This window comes from Rhea americana, unplaced genomic scaffold (assembly GCF_003343005.1).
Source record: "Rhea americana isolate MKP2758 unplaced genomic scaffold, rheAme1 scaffold_202, whole genome shotgun sequence".
NCBI classification, from domain to species: Eukaryota; Metazoa; Chordata; class Aves; order Rheiformes; family Rheidae; genus Rhea; species Rhea americana.
The window spans coordinates 1,335,284-1,358,820 of NW_028186173.1; the positions used below are offsets into that span (position 1 = coordinate 1,335,284).

At 39.2% G+C, this 23,537-nt stretch overlaps 1 protein-coding gene across 1 annotated transcript in view; it reads left to right on the forward strand.

The window, feature by feature from the left end:
* The window catches only part of VEPH1 (ventricular zone expressed PH domain containing 1), an 89,061-nt gene that overhangs the window by 18,022 nt on the left and 47,502 nt on the right, over positions 1-23,537 (forward strand). Inside the window, exons 4-7 of the mRNA XM_085304067.1 lie at positions 3,691-3,857; positions 5,727-5,936; positions 14,972-15,192; positions 22,684-22,893. Coding sequence (XP_085160193.1) covers positions 3,691-3,857; positions 5,727-5,936; positions 14,972-15,192; positions 22,684-22,893 — 808 coding nt within the window. The remainder of the gene's footprint in view (positions 1-3,690; positions 3,858-5,726; positions 5,937-14,971; positions 15,193-22,683; positions 22,894-23,537) is intronic.

Below are 23,537 nucleotides of genomic sequence, written 5' to 3' on the forward strand. Positions count from 1 at the left end.
CTGGGCCACAGGTGGGAGATGCAGCTGCACAAAACACCCAGGGGTGTCCTTGCTGCAAGGCAGATCCTCCGCTCCAACAGGCAGCATACAGGCTGCAGAGAGCTCGGTGCCACTGCAGCTAGGCTCCTCCTGGCACCTGGCCTGCGCTGTGCAACCCTGAGCTACTCGTGCAGTTCCTACTGCAGCAAGGTCTTTGCTTTCCTACAAATATAAATGATAATGTCAGAGCAATAACTTACAAACCCCAGGTATGTATGTGGCTAAATTGAGTCATCCAGTCATACCAACTTTGGTATTAGTGATTGGACTTAGCTTAGAATGCCCAGTTTAATGTGGAGTGAATGTCGAAGTACTGCTGCAGAGCTGGGAGAGCTCTTTCTCTCCACGTTAGGTTTGCAGTGTGCTACCGGGTTCATTGCTCTATGACGTTACTGTGTAGGACCAAGGATTGTGCAGACTAAGCACAGGGCAAAGCTTGGTGCTGTTGGCATGTAAGGGAAAATGGATAAGGGGAGTGTGGGGGGATGGTCCAAGGCCAGCCAGGAGAGCTGGGCCAGCACAGAGTACTCCCACATATAGCTGGGGTTACTCCTGCTTTATGCGCCTCCTCCCTGTTTGCCTTGCAAAGCTGTCAGATGTGCCCAACTATGTATTAGTTTCTGACTGAATTGCATAATACTCAGTGTGTGGTCTCCTTGAAAAATCTGAGAAAATCTGATCTGGAAAGTATTGGGGATAAGGGTGGTAGGGAGAGGAAGAGGAAGAGAAGGTAATTAAAAACATTTTTTCCATTCTCAGATGGCAGACATACTTTCAGGCTCATAGTTTAGGCTGAGACAGACAAAGCAAGATGGAACAGAGGTGGATTACGCAGGATGGCTGCAGTATTGCCTCAGCCTGAGCTCTGAGGATACAAAAGGTTCCTGAACTACACCTGCATCAATCTCTTAGAAATTGAAAAGGTATATATGACAAATGGCATGATGTATTCAGAGCTAATTACAGGTGGGAAAATCTGAGAAAATAATGAATTGCATTATGCTTCATGACTTTTTAAATTACAAGAGGAACAGACACAAACTGTGTTGTCTGCTTGGATTGTTTGTGAGTTTGTGTATACAGGTTATTCAGTTAAAAGCAATTCCAAGTCAGTGAGATCACTTAAATATCATTGGGAAGCAATGGCATTGCTTCTGATTTGCCCTTGCTTTTCTTTTACTGTGGTCAGTGAATGTAAACCCAGTAATGTTTGCTGTTTAATAGCTGGGTGAAACTGCCCACCTTTACATTTGTACAATGTATTTTTGTTCAGAGAAGTTTCATGGCTGCAATCCATCATGTCATCTCAAATTACATTATTACTTTAATGCATTTGATATTTAAAATGGTTGTTTTTTCAGATGGAATAATTGCTGTTAATTTCTAGAGCAGGCAGCTTACTATGTATGATAGCCTCATTCAGCCAATAGCACGTCTCAGGTCAGTGTCTGTCGTTCCTCCTTTAGAGCAGGTAGTCTTTGTGTCCACCCCAACACACACGCACTTTTTTTTTTTTTTTTAAACAACTGAGATGAATTTTTGCCTGTCCAAGAACATGGGAATTTCATCTTTTGCAATTGTTATCATTGGAAATTGGACTGGAGTTCAGAGGTTCTATCCTGTATGAGCAGAAAATTTCAGCTGAAATGGACAGATGTGCCAAGCACAAAGAATTAATGGCTTATTTCTGTAAGCACTAAATTATCTAGAGAAGGAAATAATGTTAGTGTAGTAGGTTATATTTTTTTTCCATTTCAGATTAAGATATGAGTCTAGATGACGTTTTTAATGAGATGATGAGAAGACATATTTATATACTCTGAGTGAATTGGTGCTCTGCTGGACTGTCGTATGTAACTACAGGGCTGTCATAAATACTGCCTTGCTTGGTATTTAGCTGTGTTATATCAGCTGTGTTGCCCTGGTCAGTGAGAGAAAACCCATAAGCTGCATGTGCATGTCAAAGTCGGTGGGATTTTTCAAAGTACCCCTGGGATTTTAGGAGCATGAATCCCACAGTAAGTGACACTCATGCCCCTTAAAATTTTTAGCTCCCATTAACATCAGGAAGAGATTTACACTAAGAATGTGGATAGAAAATGGCCAAACTGAACCACTTGCTAATCTGTTTAGGGTAATTCATCAGCAAATATCTTTCCGTTGCAATTGGCCTTTACGCTTGCACGCTGAAAGATGCCACTTTGCGTTACAAATTGGGCATGCATTTGCACTTGCTGAAGCCATCCCTGTTGTAGCAGAAGTTCTGATACTCTTCAGTTTAGGCATTGCACTTCAGGGAAAAAGGAGATTTCAAGCAGGCATTTTGCTTATGTAAAACAATGGATATGCAACACATAAGCATTTATGGACTAGAACAACATAGAAATTCTCCATGTCCGTGTGAATGAAGGCAGGATCTGAACCTTGCCCCGGTCTTTAGTGCTGCAGTGGTGATATGGAGGGGGCTCTGAGCTGTCTTCAAGGAAAAGCCAAAGATTATTCAAGTAGAATAAATAGGATGTGAAAGTCTGGCTGAATATATAGTGCAGACGCATTCCCTCTAAGTGTAAGGACCCCTCAAGGATCATTACAGGCAGGTTTGACTGAAGGTTTTGTGAGCCTGGTAAGAATTATATTGTAGTTACTTGGCCCAGAGAAGATGTTGCAAGACCTAACGGTGTCTTGGGGTGTTTTTTCTGTGTCTGACCTGAGCTCGATGTGGTCACGTTTGACCCATATATCTCTTTTGTACCATCCATTAAGTGACCTGTTTATCTTCCAAAATTACAGGGCTTAGATTTAAATGGCGAAAAAAAGCAGCCGGCCAGAGTGCTTGTTCCTATTGGAAACCAAATCCAAAGAGACTGTAAGGACTTCTAAGGGTTTACAGAAAGGATCCATACTATACAGCACTAGGCAGATGTTTTCCATATGTTGCTCAACTGAAACTTAAATATATTGAGGCAGGCATGTACAGCAATGTGAAGTTATATATTTTGGTATGAGCCTGGGTTTCAAATTGAATTATGCACAGACATCTTAAGAAAATGTGTGAGAGAGGGTTTTGCATATCTTTGTCTGTCTGCAGTTGACTCTCTCTCTGGTTGCCTTCTATTCCTGGAAATGACATCCTTAACTATTTATGTTCAAATTTACTGTCATGTGTATTTAGTTCTCTTAATAACTATTCTTTCCATATGCTGGTTGTTTAATTTAAATGTCTGAATCTCAACAAAGGAGATAYAGCTTTTATGTGCTTTCTGCCCCCCCCCCCTTTTTTTCCCCCTTGATTAATTTAAATCACACTCAGTCTAGTTTCAAACTCAATGGAGTATCATCCAAGTCTGAAAACTCGTTAAACAGCCAAAAATACATGATTTTGTACTAGAGACTAAAAACTATAATTAATGGTAAATATTTCCTACTCCCATGTTATTATACCTGGAATAGTTCTTTTTAGGTTATTCCTTTATTAGACTTCTTGGCCCAAGAAGCATGCATTTTTCTACAGTGAGTTTTACACCTCCCTGGTTTTGTAATGATGTTTCTTGGAAATTGGTGTCTCCAAGTGTGAGCTGACTTTCTAAGGGTCTGTTTGGCRTACCAGGTACTGACAGTCATGGGGTGGCTTCTCATCTGTTCTGTTAACAGGGAACTCCATGTTGCTGCGTGTCCTGCCTTCTTTGTATGAAAAGCAACCACAGCTGATAAACTGCCACCTGAGGGAGCTGGTGGCACTGATGGCTCAGCTGGATCAAGCCGAACATCACCACCTTTTAAGGCTGTTCCAGATAGTGGCTAGGAAGAAAGAACTTGGGGTAAAATTACATTTGGAAAAAATTACAACTGAATATTGCACTTCATTTTGGAGGAGTTTGATTTGTTTTGGATAGCTAGGTAATGTTTTTCTGCTAGCTACTCTCAGAACAGTAAGGAGTACCATAACACGCATGGCAGTGCTTTTCTACTTTAATTCCATGTAAATTCTTCAATTATATTCCGGATCTTCCATTTGATCATAAAGAGAACATTACAATGACTCTGCTGGACCAAAACGTTTAGTTAAACCAGAGCTGCTTTCTACTTTTTTGGCTGTTCCTCTGCCAGCTGAGTATTATTTCCAATAATCATGCTTCTGTTAGAGTATATAAACTGTATTAAATAATTCATCAAGAAGAATTAAAACGAGTTACAAACTGATCAGAAGTGAATTAGAGATTAACAAAGGCAAAATGTGTCAGGTTTTGAAAATGGTAAGACACTGATGGTACCCAGAGCATTAAAACACACACTTGTGTATGGGCACAAAACTCCATACATTGTAGAAAACAATTTATGAAATCTCTGGAGGGGAAAAAAATTGACATTAGTTAAAATCTTTTCYTAGGTAGCCAAGGAATCCTTATTATAATATACATTCACAGGTGAAATAGAACTCATTGTGAAAGCAAAATATTTGTTAGCCGAGCGGGCCTATTTTGCCTTGCTGGCCGTGGGAGGGCCAGATTTGTCTTGCTGGGCTGCATGCTGGAACTGGCACATGTTAAGTTGCTTCAAGTGATTGATGTGCTTGCTGTAAAAGAGGATTCTGGCTTTGTGAAATGCAGGCATGTAAACCAAGAAATATACAATTATGCATTTAAAATATCCCCCAAAACCCCTTGAGATTGGTGGAAAGCCTCCTTCTGACTTAGGTGGATGTGGGATCAATCTATAATATTAACATGCAAGTATTTATCCTTGATCCTCATTAGTTTTAAATTATTTTGTTTGTTGAGTGCCCTGCATCTGTGTCATGGATAAATCCAAAGTATTATCATTTATTACTACTAACAATTTATTCAGGCCACCCAAATTCAGTATTTTGCCTGTGGTAGGAGTCAATTTACTGAGACCAATAATTCTCAAAAAAGCAACAGAAGAATGGGTCGCTTTATACCCTATTGCTGTAATTAAACACACATTTTAGACAAGTGACAATAATTTCACAGTTCAGATGTGTATTGGTGTGTATATAAAATATGTGTGTGTGTGTATATATATATGTGTGTGTACCTGAGTTTAAAATAATCATTCACAACAGAGTTAGGTAGTTGAATATACTACATTTTTTTTGCTACATAATTTTAAGAACTAGATCCTCAGCCTCTTGAAAACAGTATTGCTACGAGAAACCATGACTCGTCTACCCCATTTTCTGTGCAGTGGGGATTTTGGCTTTGTGTGTGTATGTGTGTGCATGTGTGTCTATTCTAGGTATTAACCTTGTCATATTATTTAGCCTCCCAGGGAAACTAGACATTTTTACTAGTACTTTAATTTACTGTGTTGTTGGGGAAGACTAATTCATATGTTGTTTTAATCAGTGAAGTATAGGACTGGCCCAAAGCAAGGGAAATGCTTGCTGAGGCTTTTCGTCTTTCTTTTAACAATTGAACATTAACTTACTTTTATATGCATAACTACAATGTTTCAGGGCTGCAACTTACCCTTATTCCATATGTTGAGCTGAACTCCTGTTGACCTCAGTGATAGCTTTGTGTAAAGGTCAGCAAGGCTGGAAAAATACTAAATCAAAATCTAGTGTTTTATTTTTATCTCTGCAATGTACAGTACCTCTTTTGGTTATGTATATTCACAGTTCATTTCTCTCTTTGTTTTTTTTTTGTTTTTGTTTTTTTTAATAGGTACTGAAAGAGTGTATTCCATTTCTAATGAGACACTTAGGAGACCTTAATTATACTGATGTTATTCTAAACATACTTACAGAAATATCTAGCTATGAACCAATAGCCTTAGCCACCTTTCTTCCAATGCTGAAAGAAATTGGTGAGAGTTTTCCAAGCTTGATTGGGCAAACAGCAAAGATCTTTGGAGCTGTTGGACGTATGGATGAGGTAAGTTTAAAAACAAGAAAAAGTTGGTTGGTTCGTTTGTTGGTTGGGGGATTTTTTTCGCTAAACCTTGGATAAAGTAATACATCTAAGTATTCCTTTCTTCAGGTGTAACTAGATGACCTTACCAGGATGTACTTCTGGTCAAAACCAACAATATGTCTGTAATGGTACACTAGGATGGCTAGAAGAGCAAATAACAAAAATATCATGTGGCGTCTTAGTGACGGAGACTACCCTCAGAACCTTTAACCAAAGGAATATAGTAAAAGGCACCTGTAAAAATAAGGTTTAGATTAGTGAGAAAGAAAATTTTTACAAGAGATTAGTGATCATGGGAAGGAAGGAATATCTGAATTCTTATAACTGCAAAGAAATATCTAAATTATCATTATAATTGTGCATCCAGTCTGTGCATATTTATATTTGGTTTATTTGAATTGTCTTTTTATGGAGTTAAAACTCTGTTTTGATAAAATCACAAAATTGTCATTATTGCAGGAGCTTAGATAAGTTAGACTATATTGCAGGAGCTTAGATAAGTTAGACTATATTGCAGGAGCTTAGATAAGTTAGACTATATTGCAGGAGCTTAGATAAGTTAGACTATAGTACCTACAAGTGAAGTGAAAGGCAGGGAAGAATGAAAAAATATTTTGCACAGCTTTGGTATGATACTGAGTTTTAGATGCACATAGCCTTCAAGAAGGTGGTAATTATGCAGTGAAGTAAGAACTTCATTAAATAATGTAATCCAGATACTGGCTTTGTAGCCATAATTAATTGGATACTTCTGACAATGTCTTTATAATGACTGTTCAGTAGTGATGCTGGGCTCAAGTCTGATCGCAGGCACATCTTCAGGGATTGGAATAACTGCCTGGCCTTTCAGAGTTACTGTGCGTTAACTCAGTTTGGGAGCTGACCCAGCGGAAATATTATGTCTGAAAACAATTTACAATAACCATATCCTAAAAATTATGGGAGTTTCATGACAGAGTAATGAATCTTCACTGAACTGCTTGCTTTAGTCATAAATGTGCAATTGGGACATAGAAGCTATGTTTACCTAACCCAGGTGCTACAAATAGACTTGGATATAGTCTGTTTATGGAAACTACTCTCTTGCATTTCATCCCCGAGGCTAGAGCCCTTCTCCTCACCCTCAGAAACACCAGAGTCTGACAAGCAGTCCTGTAGCCTCCTGCGGCTCAGCCAGTGGAGGGCAACACCATAAACAAGGAGCTGCTGCTCAGTCTGTCCCACAGGAACTGCTTGAAATGCTTAAATCAGGGCAGACTGTGGCTTTGCAGAGGCGAACACTACCGTATGTTCAGTAACTCTGTGGTATGTGTGTCACTGTCTCTCTTTAGATCGACTGTGAAGCGACTTCTAGTCAGTGGGCTACCCAAGCCCTTCTGATTGCCAGCAACCTCTGTGCAGTTAACACTGGAAGCATACAGCGGGCCTTATTGCCTGAGACTGGGTGTCCTGAGGACACCAAAATGATCAGACATATTTATGACACACTGATTTTTAAGGGTTTTATATTTTTGTTCTGGGGTATATACTTATGTGTCTTTTACCACTATTAATAGACGTTTTACTTCAGCCTCAAATCACTGGCCTGTAAAGTCAAAATAACATTCTGTAGAATTCAGAGTTTCTGGTAAAATTCATTTTTAAGTGTATGACAGAACTTGATTATTTATCTAGAAAGTGAATGGTATGTAATAAGCATAAGCATTTACTAAAGTGTGATGGTGATGCCTATAGCACAGTAACTTGTATAATTTATTTCAGCAGAAAGCTGAATCCTGCAGTTTCCTTGTCCTTTCTGTGACTCCTCAGGCAAAACACACTAGGTCAACAGGAGTTTGTATAAAGGCTCTAGAAATTAGTCCTGTATATAAATCAGAATTTGGCTTATTGACCATCTTAAATGTTTGAAAAGACTTTATTAAATTTTATTTTCATAAACTGCCTGTTGAAGTTTCAATATAAAAGTAGTGTTTTGCCCCTGAGGAAACACCAGTCTCCACCTTGCTTTGCTTCACTTCTCTCCTTTCTCTTCTCTCGTTGTCTTTTCTTCTCTCTTCCGTTTCCTGTCTTCTTTTCCTTCTGTATATGATTTTCTTTGTTTGCTTAGTGATCATCACTTGTTTTACCATCATGTCCTGCTGCTTTCTTATAAGACAGACTGCAGGATTAAAAACACGTTTGAACAATTTTACTGCTGAAGGGGAAATTATTTACCCTGTGGCTAAATGTATAGGAGTTAATTCTCCATTAGCAAGTGATTGGCTTGATTGGCTTCCTAGCTCTGCATGCAGGGCACAATAAAGGGGCATTGGGTCCCTACATGCAGGTGAGTGGGAGCTGTTGGAAACAGATTGCACAACTACAAGGTGTCAATATTATATTTTGCACATATATATTCTTACGTGAGCTCGTGTATGTTTTGTCATATGGTTGCAGTTCCCAGCATACTCTTCAATAAATACCAACCATAAACTTAAGGTGCAGTCTATTATTCAGCCATTAAAATAACTCTGTATACATTTTACATCTTAATAGCATAACTTATCAGATAAGGGTTATTGAGTAATTATTGGGTAAATATTTTACTGAAGATTTTGCCTTTCCAAATTGAACCGTTTGGTTGGCCTGCCTATTCCTTTCACTCCCGTAGAAGCCAATTTAAAGGGAAGAGGGGAGAAAAATGACATAGTTCTGCTGTGCAGGGGAAGATCCTTTAAGATGACCCTTGCTTTTATTTACAGATGTTTATAAGCAGATATTAATGTGCTCTCAACAATGATAGTGTCATCAGAATCTCCAGAGAGTTTTTGCTTTCCAGAGAAAATAGTTTCTTTTGGCTCTTAATCAAAGTTAGTCCCCTAAATGTCTCTGGTATTGTGCAAGATCATGGTGAGATTATGTTCTGCACATCGTAGTGCAGCTCACTGATGCTGTCAGCCTGTTCAAGCAATATACCTGTTCAGTTAGGAAGGAGCACTGGAGAACTTGAAGAGGGATTGTAAACTCACTGATAAATGTTGCACCATCACTGTTGGCGCAGTGCAGCTGGCTTGACCTGATACAGAGATACTCATGTACAACATATCATCTACCCCAATGTAGCCGTCTTAGACAAACTCATCACGTGGCATCAGGTTGTGATATGCCCAGTTATGTGCTGCTAAATGTACAAGACGCATGTTTTAAGGAAGCTTAAGGAAAGCTTTGCACAACTGTTTTAATGATTCAGAATTGTCTCAGTAATACTCTTAAATTAGATAGTTGCAATAATTTACACTGGGAGACTATGGAATGGGGGAGCCTGATAAGAGGCGGGGAGGACCTGAGCCATAGCTTCTGGGATTTGTGTGCAGGAGGTCAGGACTGGGAGAGTTCCTCTGCGCTCYGGTTCTTTGGCACAGATGAATGTCATGTAGGGTTTGGTAACTCCTCTAAAACCACAGGAGCTAAAAACCTCACTTGTACCCAGTATTACTCCTGCCTTCATGTGAAGCTGTGTGAACACTGTAACTCTTTCTGAAAATGAATTGATAGATGTTTTAAATTGTACTTCTATTTTTGAGGGAGCAGGAGACAGCGTATATATATAATAGATTATTTAGTACAGGTCATGCTAAGAATGCCTTTTTGAACAAATAAAAGATAGACCAATATGCAAGCAGGCATCACTTCTGTTTGGTTTCACTTGTTGCGGTAAAACCAGTCATTTGTCCTTTGGCACTTAATTTTGGGTATGTATTGCCACAGTGACTGGGCAACAGGTCTCTGAGATCACTGGTGCATAAAGCACTGGAAGACATTATACTTGCAATATCGACTGATCTTGAGCTTTATGTTCATTTAAAATGAAACTGATCTTGTAAGAATTAAAAGCCTTTGTGGCTTTATAAATTTTGTTTCAATTGATATTAAAAAAAAAAGCCAAAATCAGTGGAGACTGTGAGCCAAATTAAGTTTGCTCTTGTCTCTTTGTTTACTTCATCCTAGCAAAATTTACCTTTCACAACAACTGCAGCTGACCAAGCTTATTTCTTTGTTTAGCACTGAAGAGTTAGCATCTCCTAAAAGCTTTACAGCCCACCCATAGCTGGTTAATCCTAGTATGAACATGGTTGAGGTTAGAACTCAAACATTTAAATCAGATTATATATATGTAGCATACTGAACTGGCTCCTCACATGTGAGTGTCTCTGAGGCCCCTTTTCTGCTATATGCTGCCACTTAAAAGTGACAGAGTTCATTCTACATTTATGTAAAATTTATTTTGTTGATTAAACCAATACTAAGAATAAGCAAGTAACCAACTGGAGAAACCTTGTATTTCATATATCGTTGGAAATAATAGACCACAGGGAAGTAGTTTACAAAGAAATGATTTGCCAAACGCTTTGTTCCTATGTTTTTTTAATCTGTTTGTGCAGCCACACACGTAGCTAGCAAGTTTTACATTCACAGCCTGTATACCTGCAGTGARTAATTTCTCTCTAATTTATCTCATGTGTCTAGTAATTGGTATCATGTCCTGTGTCATCTGTGTCGTTTTTCTAATGAGCTGTAACCTGCTGACTTAGCAGAGGGTTCCGTTACAGTGCAGCTCTGCAGCCGATAACGTTGCTTATTTGTAGAGATGACACACGTTCGATTTGTTTGTAGTGAGTTCTGTTTTAGTGACATCTGGGAGACCTTTCACTAGATACTAAAAAACATTTATAAAAGCAGCATGAAAAGGGTGGCAAAGGTGAATCTTCCAGCATGAGACAAGCAGTTCCTTTCCCTACTCGTTTTGCTTTCTAAAATGATATCCAAGTAATGGAAGATCTGCCCTAACTGAAGTGTCTGAGTAGTCGTGAATCTCTTGGCTAAGCAGAGGAGCATCTTTTTGTACCTGGCTGCAAGCTCTGACGCCCGCTAGTTTGTATGGCTCTTTGCCTCTTTCGTAATGCGGGATATGTTCTCCATCCCTGGACCACTTGGACATTTTCATATCACATGTTCATGTTCCCTGTTCTTTCACAGTCATAACTGATGGTCTTTCTCTCACTTTCTCTCTACATTTGGCACCTTCTAGTTGTGACTCCTGGTATTTATCGTAAAGATTTTTTCATTTATTTTAGGAAGCTTGAATGCTTTGTGGCCTACAGTTCTGTGATGGGTTGTGGATCCACTTTGGAGGGACATTCGTCAGTCCACAACTGCCTGGGCTTGCAGGAGGCTGGGTACAGTGACCCAGTGGGTCACTGMCACTCGTGTGTGCTCTGTGACAAAGTGCGCCTCAAATAGTCCTTTTCCCTTGGGAGGGTTTTATCTGCTCTGTTCTGGTGGTTCCTTTTCCAGCTTTTGCCCCCACTATATAGTGAGCCAAGAGGCAGGTGGTGTCTCTAGGTCCTCCCATGCCTCATGTGTTGGTAAGGTTTCTTGAAAAGACAAACTGCTGAGTTCTCCATGGAGCCCACTGATACACAGGGCGTTGTCCTCTGCAGTGTGGACAAGCAGCTAGCCTTAAAATAAGCAGAAGCCCATTTGGCATCATAAAAGCCAGATAGATGTTAATGGTTCAGCATATGAATGATTAGTACACCGTCAAAAGAATTAAAATAATATTCTGGTCTAAATGTAACTCTTCAGTTACAAGCGTWACTGCGACCAGTTTATTTTGATCACATCAAGTAGAAGTGTATAAGCAGCAAAATGCGCCTGCCCCTATATGTGCACTGTGGATTATCTCCTATCTCACAGCCCACCATGGCGATGCTTCCTGAAAACACCTGTTGCCACTTTTCCCCTTTTCTTTTACTAAAGTGGAGCTATATTACACATGCACTGTTAGCTGTTACCTGTAGACATGAATCAACATCAGGAATCCCCTTCTGAGCCAAACAAAATAAGTGTAAAGTTAAACGATAATGGTAGTGCTGTAATTTTATTTATTCATATTTTATTTTACAGGGAAGGTTTAGTTGGAGAAAAGAGGTGGTAAGGATTGAGGACTGGCCCCTTGCAGATATGAGCAGAAAGTAGTTTCTGCTGGATTCTAGAAACAATCTCCTGTGCTTATGCTAAAATGCATTCTCCACCTTGGCAGTTCAGGCAGAACCCCTAGAGAGATGAGAGATTTGGCTGAAAAAATATCCCTTTATTTTAAAGATTGCTGTCTTGTTTATACACACTGCTTCTTCTGATGTCAGTGAGAATCCCATGGGTGAAGCTGAAATAAGAAGTTCTCTCTTAATCGTAAATTTGTGCAAAGCAAAACACCATCATGGGGCATAGGTCAAATGGGCATTTTAATTTCTTTTTTTTCAATAACTGCATGTTTTGAAACAACTGGAAATCAGAGTTTCTTCTGAAATCCTTCTGAGCTCTTTTATAGTCTGCTGAGCCTGGTTTTTAAGACAAAACAAAGTATTTTGCCACACTTCATTGCCCATACTTTAAATCTTCACCTACTGGCAGATAAAGTGATGCCATAGAACACAAGAGATACTTAYGATAAACCATATGAATACACAAAATACCCACTCTTAAAATAGCAGTGGGTTGTTTATGTCCAGATAGGCTTTCTGAAGTTTTGGGCGTAAAAATTGTGGCAGAACCACCGTAATAAYGGCTTTCATGTTGAGCTATTTTGGTATAACGCTGTTTTGTAGAACAGTTACATATTATATTACTCACTAGAGTTTATTGTTCTTTTACCTCACTCCAGGCGAGTAGCAGCATTTCAGCATGGCTGGAGACATTCCAGCTGGATCAAAGTGACATGAAAATGGTCAAAACTTCTCTTCCAGTTACGTCTGCTGCACAGTTTGTTTAGGAAACAAAAATGTGTTTTAAATGTTAATTGAGCCTGTGTTTATCTCTTGGAGGGGAGGAATGTCTCCCAAATAAACTATTGAATATGGACCAGAAAGTCAACTTCTTTCAAACCATTGAGGAGAAAGATCCTGCCATCACACTACCCCATCCCAAACATAGATGTGTCTGTAGTTTTTCCCCATATGGCTGAAGGGAAGCAATTTGTCTGATATGCTTTTCCCATTTATCTTTGTCATGGCACAGTGCAGCAGATCATCTTTTGTTTGAAATAAGTTGACTTTTTCTTCAAAATATGTCTCACTTACGATATTTAGGCAGTGTCCTGCCAGAATCTCAAGTGTATTTTTATGGCCCAGCTGTACTTGGAATTAAACTTTCAGCAATTTTTTTTTTCTCTCGTTACATGGTCCCAGAAGAATACAGGTAATAACGCCATTGCCCTGCAGTGCTCTGGGTGTGTATATGGCACACACATGACTACTTCTTTTCTGCTGACTTCTGGGAAGAAGAGAATTTTTTATTTGTCTAAAATGCTTTTGCTTGGATTCCAGTACAGGCTCTAAAAGCAAAAACTCTTGTTATTTTTGTAACAATCTGCTGCCAGCACTCYGGGAAACCATGGCCATTTATACCTGTTGAGAATCTGATATGAGCTACTGAGTTAATTGCTTCTTTCTCTGCCACTTTTCTCACTGTGACATTTTTAGTTTTGGGGAATCTAATACACTTAGTGCAGTCAGAAGGAAACAAAGGAACCCCAGTACATTTCCTTACCTCAGAGTTTATGTTGTAGCATCTGAATTTATTCACATACATCCACAAATAGTTGGGATTGGAATTGTTTGCATGTGCCAGGAAGAGATGATAAAGTATTTTTTTTGTTTGAATTTTTTATGACTTGATCTGAAACAGTCCATTTAATCCTAACTTGTGGTCTAACATGGCCTCACTGAAAAAGTGGCTAGCAAAACTTTGACTACAGCGGGCAGATCGAACTGCGATATGTTGGCAATGATTGATAAAACTGTCAGGCAGCAGCTTATCAAGTATGATGAGATGTTAAAATGAAATCTCATTCTAAATTTCTCTTTGTTGTAGTGTTAGTCATGGGTCTAATCTGAGTGTTGCTCTTAAATGAATTGCTGTGAAAACAGAGAGACTCGRTGATTTACGAGGTACTTTAACCGCAAGCCACCAGGCCGTGCGCATGGAGGAGGTGCTGAAGCTGGTGTGACGGGCACAGCAAAGGAGGGCTGATAACCCCCCCTCCTGCGTGCCTGTGCGGTGTGGCCGCTGCCATCTGTGCGACGTTAAGTCGGAAGGAGTCCAGCTGAAAATGAGTAGCACCAGCAAAGATAAGCTCTTAGACAATATTGCTCAATACAGAAAATCAGTGATGCCAAACAGGTCCAGAAAGGAAGTTGTGACTGGAAAACACTTTATGGTCTCAAAACTAGGTGTCACTTAAACTTCTCAACTAGGTACTCATAATAACAAGTGGCATACGCAGAATTCATTGTAATTGCCTAGTAACTCTTGATTATTTGCAATTATGGTGCGGAGAGTAACGTGGACAAGCAAAACGCTGGAAATAAGCCTATTAATACCATGCGGTTGTAATGCAGACTAAAAAGCTCAGATRCTGTCCTTTATGACATGCAAATATCCCCAAGCTGGTGCAGACCCAAGCCCCAGAGTCTTCTCAGGCCTGCGGTAAGCTCTTGTGGGAGGYTGTAGCATGTTTGTCTCAATGCTTATGCTTCAGGGATCGTAATATGAAGCAGGCGAGTTACGAATGTGAAGAGAGAGGCTCTAAGAGGGAGAGAGTTTATGACTAGGGCAGTGTGCAGGAGACCTTGGCCCACTGTGAGAGAGTTTACCTGTCACAGACACCACAAAATATAACAAGGAGAGGGCAAGGAAACTGAGGTACAGACAGGTGACTGGCTTATAAAGCCCATCAAAGACAAACGTGAAAATGGGATATGGTCTCCTGCTGGGGCCCTAATCGCTGAACCAGGCTAATACAGTGCCCTTGGAGCAGTATCTTTTTCCTAGTTACTGCAAAGTAGCCACTATTTCCTGATGACAGTGTATCAGCAGCATACACACAAATTACCCTTGCACAAACAAACATGAAATGCATTTGTTTAAAATTGTTTTCATCTCCTTGCATTGTCTAGGAGCAAGCCAGAATATGTCTGATATATTTGGTAAACCAGCTGGCTAATATGGAGCACTCGTTTCACCATATTCTTTTGCTGGAAATTAAAAATCTCACCGACATCTTCTCCAGCATCTTGGGCACTCACAGCAGAGATATCTATCGCATGAGCAACAGTTTCACTGCTATAGCTAAGCTCCTGATCCGACAGCTGGAGAATGACAGCACATCAGGAGCCAGGTAAAACTAGTTTTCGTATGATAAAGGGCTGTCCCTGTGGCTGTGTGAGGAGGGAGGGGCAGTATGAATTTATATTAAGTATTTTCAGGTTGTGATGAAAGAACAATCAACTGAAAAWAAGGTGTACTATAGTCCCGGTAAGTTGCCATGTTTGAATTCATCTTGGTAGCCCTCCAATGCTTACTCAGTCAGTCATCGGGTTACATTATTTCTGGAGTCAGGTAAGTGTGCAAAATAGTTTACAAACATGTAATAGAGAACGTTTTGCAGAGGTACTTAGATACACAGTTCAAATGCAGGCATAAGTATGAACAATATCAAAGCAGAAATCTGTAGTTAACAGATAGTAAAAATTGTAGGTGCACTGCAGCTAGGCATCACATGCAATATCAGGCAGAATGACCTCTGAACATCACACAAGAGGAGCTTATGTCATTTGGCACTGAAAAATAAGGAAGCTATTGAAGTTGTAACATATATGACTTTCTTTCCATTCTTTTATATCTCAGCTAAGTAGAGTAAGGCAATCTAAAAAGTTTCAGTTAAACATAAGTTACTTYAGTTAAGTAGATCAGTAAAGTCAGGCTACACAGTTATCCTGAAATTTATTCTAAAAGATAAGCAGTAAAGCCTACCAAAATAATGACTGGCATAGCTCTACGATAGAGATTTGCTTAAAAAGTCTGGAAAAGTATTTTCAAGCTTGTACAGAAAGATGTTCTGATTGCTCAGCTTCTTTATAATACTTTTTATCTTAACGTTAAACCATTGTGAACGTTGCTGCATTTGTCAAAATAAGAATTTAAGTGTTGATTAAATATGTGATAAAGTAGTCACTTTTACTTAGGGAGAACCTTATAATTAGCATTGTGTATACAGAAATAAGTCAGGAGAACACAATGGTATAGTAATTCTGTGATAAAATTTAACACAGATGTCAGAAAACTCATAACTGTGAAGGATAACCTTGGAGACAAACTTGTAGAGTTGGAGCCAAAACATTGAGGTCATTTGAGAAACAATTAGTTGGTGTCCTGGAGAGAGTTAAAAATGAAAAAGGAGAGGAATCCTGACATACTGACTCATTTTAAAGTAAGGCTGTAAGAAATGTGTAAACTTCACCTGGTGGCAGAAATCTCAGCTGAAATGGAACCCTCAGAACTCACTGTTACAAAAAGTTCTATTGCAGATAGTGGAAAAAACTCAAGTGAAATGGCATACATATTTTTCAAGCAAATTAAATTCAGCTAAATGAAGAGTATGCCAGTTGTCGCTTATTTAAGGAGACCAGAAGAAAGGAAGAATATCATGTATTATGGGAAAAATGATGAAACAGAATAGGAATTGAGGCTTTAGTAATAGAGCATAATAATTGTCTATACAGGCATTATCTGCTAAAATGATGAGATATTCTTTATTATTTTTCATGCCTTATGTTATCATTAAAGCTGATCAGAAAAACAGGAAAAGGTTTTCATTGAAATTCTATTRGCATGTTTCTCCATTTCTGTCTAAAATTATACTTTATTAAAGACTTGATTAGCTAAGGAGTAGAAACAGCTTCATCTGCATGTGTGTGTGCTTATGTATGCAAAATGCTATTTTGCATGGAGAGTCTAGGGGGAGGAAAAGGGAGAATATAACATTTCAGTGAATTTYTCAGAAAATATTCTTATTTTCCTTCAGAAAAAAAAGAAACTACTGCATATACTAAGAACAAAAGGAAAAGACTTTCATTGTTTACTTGTTTTAATTACGTTTGTTTGAGTGACATGTTTGAACATAGCCATACCTRTAAGTGAATGAAAATGCAACTGTTTTTGAAATGTAAAAGTTGCCGTGAGGTTAGAGGACCAAACTCTAAATAATAATACGTAGAGAAGACACAATGAAAATGCACCAAAATTATCCTAGGGTTTCAGTGCAGTTGCTCAGAATTTATTTCATTTTAAGTAAGGGTAGATTTTGGCCTCAAGTCAGTAGTGGAAAGAATTCAGAATAGAAGGTAGCCTCACTGTTTTGTTTTTGTTGCTGTTTTTTAACATTTATTTGGATAAGTTGCTGCTTTTATGAGACAGGATAGTCTGTGTGAAAGAGCTGTTTTTGTCATGAGGCTGGTTTGAGTGTAGCCAGAGGTGATAGGAACAAAAACCTGTTGCTCTTTGATGATAATCTGGGTAATGAATTGCTGTCTCAGACTCTTTCCTGTTGGAATGGTGTCTGCCTTGCACACAAAGCCGGCTCAGTCCAGCGGCAGGGCATGAATCCTTTCAAACAAACTGCTCTAGAATTATTTCTGATTCTCCGTCTATCGCTTAATTTCTACTGCTTCGTCTGCCTCTTTGACTCTGGTTCCCTGTATTCTTGTAGCTGCAGCCCGTTTTTGCTATCTGAACAACTTTTGTGCTGAAGGTTTGTGCAGAGAAACGTGAGGGGTTTCATGCAGAAAATGAATGCAGTTTGGGGTCGCAGGGCATTAGGGCGTGTGGAGGCAAAAGGTAAGAGTTGAGGGAGGTGGACGTAACAGGAAGGAGGAGGAAGAACGTACTACAATTTAGAGTAGAGCCTTTAAAGTRTGTTTCGTTTTTATGTGGGTGAGAGCCCTGGGAAAATGTGATAGTAATGAATTAGTCTGCAGTAGGGTAAGGCACGGTAAAAGCATCATTTGAACAAATGGCATCTATTTTTCATGGCATTAAACTGCACATACAAGTGAGCCAGATAGATTTCATATCTGTGTCAATGGAAKAATTTCCCACTATTTCAGTGGCACGTAGATCAAACACAAACAAGACCATTTCAACTGCTGTTGATAGCTCTTTCAAAACATCACAGCGTAARACACTGATTTTTCGCAATTACAGTTTTAGGGTTGTCTTTGATTTTACATTTCAGAGCTATATCAAGCATAGTATCAGCTGTTGCGTGATATAGGCAAGAACAGCTGTAAGGCAACACTTAAGACTAAAATTAGGAGTTTTCCATTGATTTAAGTGGAGTTTCTTTTGACTTGTCCTAGCATAAGTGGGATCAATCCAGATGCAGACATGGAAATATACTCAGTAGCTCCAGAGATGCTCTAATTACTGAGCTACAGTGTTTTCTAAAGAGCAAMAATTCAGAGTATTTGTGCTGTGAAGGGAAAACAGGTTTTGAAAATGTGTGGCTGGATTATAACCATTCCTTTCAGAAGCATATGTTTACATAAGAAGAAACTGATTTCTTCAGTGATTGCTGGCTTTGGAATCAYTGACACAGGAAATTTTGCATGCATGTAGTGGAGAGTATAATTAAAACCATGTGATACTCTATTAGTATTGCCCCTTACTGTCACAAAATTGCAAGTTATTCAATCTCAGAGGTGCTTTTTAAGAAAAAAATACAAAATTTTAATGGACTGATACAACCTAGCAGTCTAGCCTGATCAATTAAAAGAAGGGAAGGAAAGAAAGAAGGAAAATTTAATGACACTTTCAAGCCCTCATTCTGAGATTAAAAAAAAAAGGAGGGGGGCAGCATAATAGGCTATACTCGTTGTTATTCACTTTAACATAGTGGCTGGATGAAATTATCCTTACTCCTTAAAGGAGAGGGTAGATCTAGCATATGGCTTCATTTATCTTTCATTTACAATTCATATGCCTTTCATTTTCTATAGTATTTGTCCTTCTTTAAATCAACATTTGTAGTGGTGAAGAGAGCTGTAATAGTATCTAAGACTTTCGTATGTTGATGAGGGAAAGTAGGGTGATTTAATTTTGTGCTTTAGAAGCAGTGCTGGTACCAAGAAGATCGTCTTTGTGAGGCAGGCATTCCCACCACCACTCAGGCTGAGCCTCAGCTTTCATCCTAGGCACTGCAKGCAGTGAAGCTGGAAGAAGGAGCAGGAGGGATCTGCTAGCCCATTCAGAATGAGCTCAGTCACTCAGGCATACTCTGTCGTGGTCTGCCGTCTGTGTCCCTTGTCATCAGCTCTTCAGAATATTATGGGCCTTCGTTATGAGTGACCTGTATATACAGAGCCTGTAAATGGCGTTGCAGGAGGATGCAGTCTCCTATTGTATGTAATACCCTTGAATATTGCCTGGCTAGCTACATTCTCTTAGTTGKTTTTTTTGGCAATATTTGGAAGTTCTTAATTGGCTTCCTAACTGTGAGTCTGAGGTCTTGAGATTCTGCTGTCTTTGAAAAGCAATCTGTCTRTCCCAAGGCATCTGCCACTTGCCTTCTTGAAATCTGCACTTCCATCATATTTAAAGAGGTGATTATGTCTGCATTTGATGAACCATAAAGACCTGCACTTGATCATTCATGTCACTTCCATCTAGAGAGTATTTTTAGTAGTTTATATTTGTGTGTGCTTGTTTCCCATTTTAAGCACCTAGCTGGTGATGTTGATAACAGCGTTGGTGGACTGAGGAAATATTTTTCAAATACCCCTCTTGACTTGCTTRCCTGTATATTTAAGTCTCTACAGATAATTTAAAAGCAAAGAAATAGAATAGCGTAGTACCATCAAGATCTCTGCAAGCAAGTTCTTTATGGTTTCACAGTAGCTTTCTGCATCCTTTTCCTCCCAGCAACAGTCTGGGCTTTGGTGTAAGCTGATCCTCCTCCAGTAACCTCAGCAAAGTACTAAATGCATTTTGCCAAGATTTCAAACAATAGTTTAGTTTATTGTCCTTGGAAGGAGAGGCCAGCAGAAGGGCCTGCCAGGCTTCCAGTTGTGCGTGGGGTGTAGGCGTCATTGAATATTCCACTTAGGTTTAGTCTCTTTGCTTCCCGGGAATTGATTTGGGTGCAAAGCGCACACAGGTGAGAGGGAAAGTGGCCCTCCTTGGGGCGTCCTAGGGAGRAGCGTTGGGCTTTGTTTAGCTGCTGAGGGCATGACAAGTTGTGCCAGGCCCCATCGTGTCTACTCACTGGGTCAGAGCTGTGGTAGTGTATTATTTTGCAGACTGATGAGTAGTGATGAGCCACRTATTTGCTAACTTACTGCTCTTTTATGTAAGGCAAATAGATTTGTTTAATCTGGTTGTCTAGCAGAAGCATTTGCCTGTATTCCCTGCAAAATCCATCGACAGCCCTTTGTGTAAGGGCTAGACTGGAGAAACCTGGAAAAAAAGGTGCTGTTATAAAAGCCCGTTCTTATTTGAAAATGTCATAAGGGCTTGCTAGTTTGGATCTGTCATTCATAAACCTGATCGGTCCATCAATCCCCCCTCTGTAGCCAGAGGGTTTTATGTGTATATATGTATGTAGCAGTTATTTTTGTTAGTGCTTAGTTCCCACAATGAGAGCACTGTTGAGAGGGATTTGGGAGTGACATTATTCTAATAAATTAAATCTTGTCCCACATCTCCAGAAAGATTTCTCAGTAAAGGTCATACTGAGGTTTTTTATTACAGAAGAATATCTTTTTTCAAAATGTTCTGCAGTGTTAATATATTGCCTAAATTAAAAACAAAACAAGACAAAACTTGCTAACTCTCTGGAGAAATATCCTGAACTTCCTTTATTAAAACAAATGCAAAAGCACATTTTGTGAGTCACTATCCTTGGTGGTTGTTTTTTAAATGGGCAATATGCAATATTTGGAAATTCTTAGTGAGCTTCCCAACTGTGAGCATGACTTGATGAGATTCTGCTGTCTTTGAAAGTAGAGTTCTAAAATTTTCATTTATGGCTTTCCATATTCATACTTTACCAATCTAGCCATTCAGATGTTTGCTTCTARCTCTACCAGAAATTAGAAGCAAAACGAGCTTGCATTAGAACTGTGGGTAAATTAAAATAAATAAATGCTGCCAAAAGCCCCTTAATTTTGTAGGAAGCTTCTGATTCTGATTACAAAGTTTATGCACTATCCAAATCAGACTTACTTAGTTTCTGAACGTCTTTAGGATGCTGCAGTTCATTCTCCCTTGAATTACTGTAGGCAGCTGTGATCATTTGTTCGTACAAAGCTGGGAATTTGCAGGGTGAGCATACCATTTTCCTTCCTTGGGAACTCATGCTGGCATAAAAAGTTTGCCAGTCCACTCTCTGTGCTTTGTTTTTGTCTTTGCGCTACCTTTGTGGGTTTTTTTTGAGCCAGTAGCCACATAGTTGTGGGAGTAAGAGGGAGCATGCATGATGAGCAGCAARTCTACCAAGTGCTCCCGCTCACATAAATCCTCACCAGAAAGCACATACCTCAACAGGGAAAGCAATAACTGTGCTTTGGCCAGAGCATTCTGTTGATTCATTGTGAAATTCAATTCTTCTAGCTGGATAAAAKGCCAAGCTGGCATTTTCAAGTGAGAGACTGTATCTAGATTTAGGCTTCTGGCCTATATTCAGAGGTCCTGAGCCCTCCCGACAGGGCGCATTGCACGTGGTGAGTAGTGTTGGGACCTAGCAAACTCCATTTTCAGGAGCATTGCCTGTATGTGTGCTGCACTCTGGTTGAGGACTGGTTTAGGAAATCTAGTTTTGGCAAGAGAGTCACTCTGCTTTGGCATAACGGGTTGGACTAGATGATCTCCAGAGGTTGCTTCCAACCTTACCAATTCTGTGATACAGTGTAGCTCCTCTGCTAACCTCAGAGCATCCCTGTGCTTCCACTGGTGAGGGTTTGGACATTGGCTCTGTTACACTGGGACTCTCCTGCAAAGGTTTTCTCTGGGCCTTAGTGCTACCGTGCTTCTAACTAAAGACATTTTTCACTGGTCGTTGAATATTCTAATCGCTAGAAAATTCCTTTCTACCAGCAGTGTAGCTGAATGCAGATTTACTCTTGGCCTTTAAGATCACAAGCTTCTCTCCTATTTGCTTTAAACCTATCTTTGAGTTTTGCATTAGAAGACTGCGTATTCTGAGACTAATGTAGCGCTTAAATTTAAAAGTAAAACATCTTGCTCTGCAGTCCAAGAAGTATGTTCATTTTAATTTTATTTCTATTTTGCTGAATTTCAGTCAGATTACTTAAAACTTTTCCTGAGCCTGTTTCTTCCTATTTTAAATTAAGTTTTTAAAGGATTTTCTTACACAGAGTACAATAATGCAGTAGAAACTGCACATACTTTTGTCAAWTTTTTAAAACCGCAGACTTTTATAAACTCTGCAGTTAGCTCTGCTTTTGATTTATGAAAATAATGTAACAAGTTGCTGTTTAGTAAGCTTGGAAGAATGGTTTAAGTTCAGTTAAAAAGCTTTTCTCCAAGAGATTTTCCCACGAGCTGTCAGGAAAAAGAGTTTTTTTACCTATGCAGATACAGCACATGCAACTGTCAGTGTTTTCAGAGAGGTTTGATGTTTCTGATCTGTGTGACAGAGATATTGAGCTAAAAGATGTTTCTTAAAAATGATTAATCAGCCTCTAAGAAAATCTCTGCTGAAACATAATTATTTTACCCCATACATTATGTGGGTCAAAGGCTGAAAATGCAGTGTCAGCATCACTATGAGCASTGTGTACCAGAGTTAAACCTTGGCTTTTTACTTCCGTAGGATAGAAAATGATACTGAAACAGAATCTCCTGTACCATTGGATGATTTAAAATCTGTTATGAATGGAAATGAAGAAGATGAAAAGCTACAAGTTAAAATACAGGCTTTTGAAGAAAAAATAAATGTTGACAACAGTACTCCTGGCTCTGTGCGCAGATACAGTTTAGGCCAGGTTTCTAAAGAAGAAAGGAAGGATATGAGATTTAACAGGTATGGTTCTGTAAAATGCGTGAGTGGTTTTCATGAATATCAGTTTTGTAACAAAACTTTATCCAAACATTGAGAAATCAGCCCTGGATCAGGCTGGATAAAATCTTTCTAAATTATTTAAACTGCTCAGTGCCCTAGAATAGCATRAGGGATAGGAAACAAAGAAACATGCAGAAAATGCTAGAAGGGAACATATCAATACCTCTACTGTGTATTTTTATTATCAAAATATATTAAATATTTGAATCAAATTTTTTATCATGTATGTTGCGTATGTACTGCGTTAAGGCAAGCATGATTCCCATGGGATCTTCGGTGAGCTAAGAACCTGCTCAGCTCGTGGCCTGCACCTTTTGTTAGGCCATTGGGGCACAACAGGTTCACGTTGGAGGCTTTTTCTTCCCACTGTAATACTTCCCACACAGAATTTGTCATATTGCCTACTGTAATGATAACCAGAGCCTTTGGAAAGTTGGCACGTCACCTCCCCTACTGAAGCTTGGACAGGGCCGTTGCTGCTTGTGTACTGTTCTCCTCTTCAGTGAAAGCATGCATTCAYTGTCTCCCAGCTGTCTCCGCAAATACACACATCAAATCTGTATGCTTCCTGTTCACAGAGTGCCTTTGAGAAATGAAATTTCCTT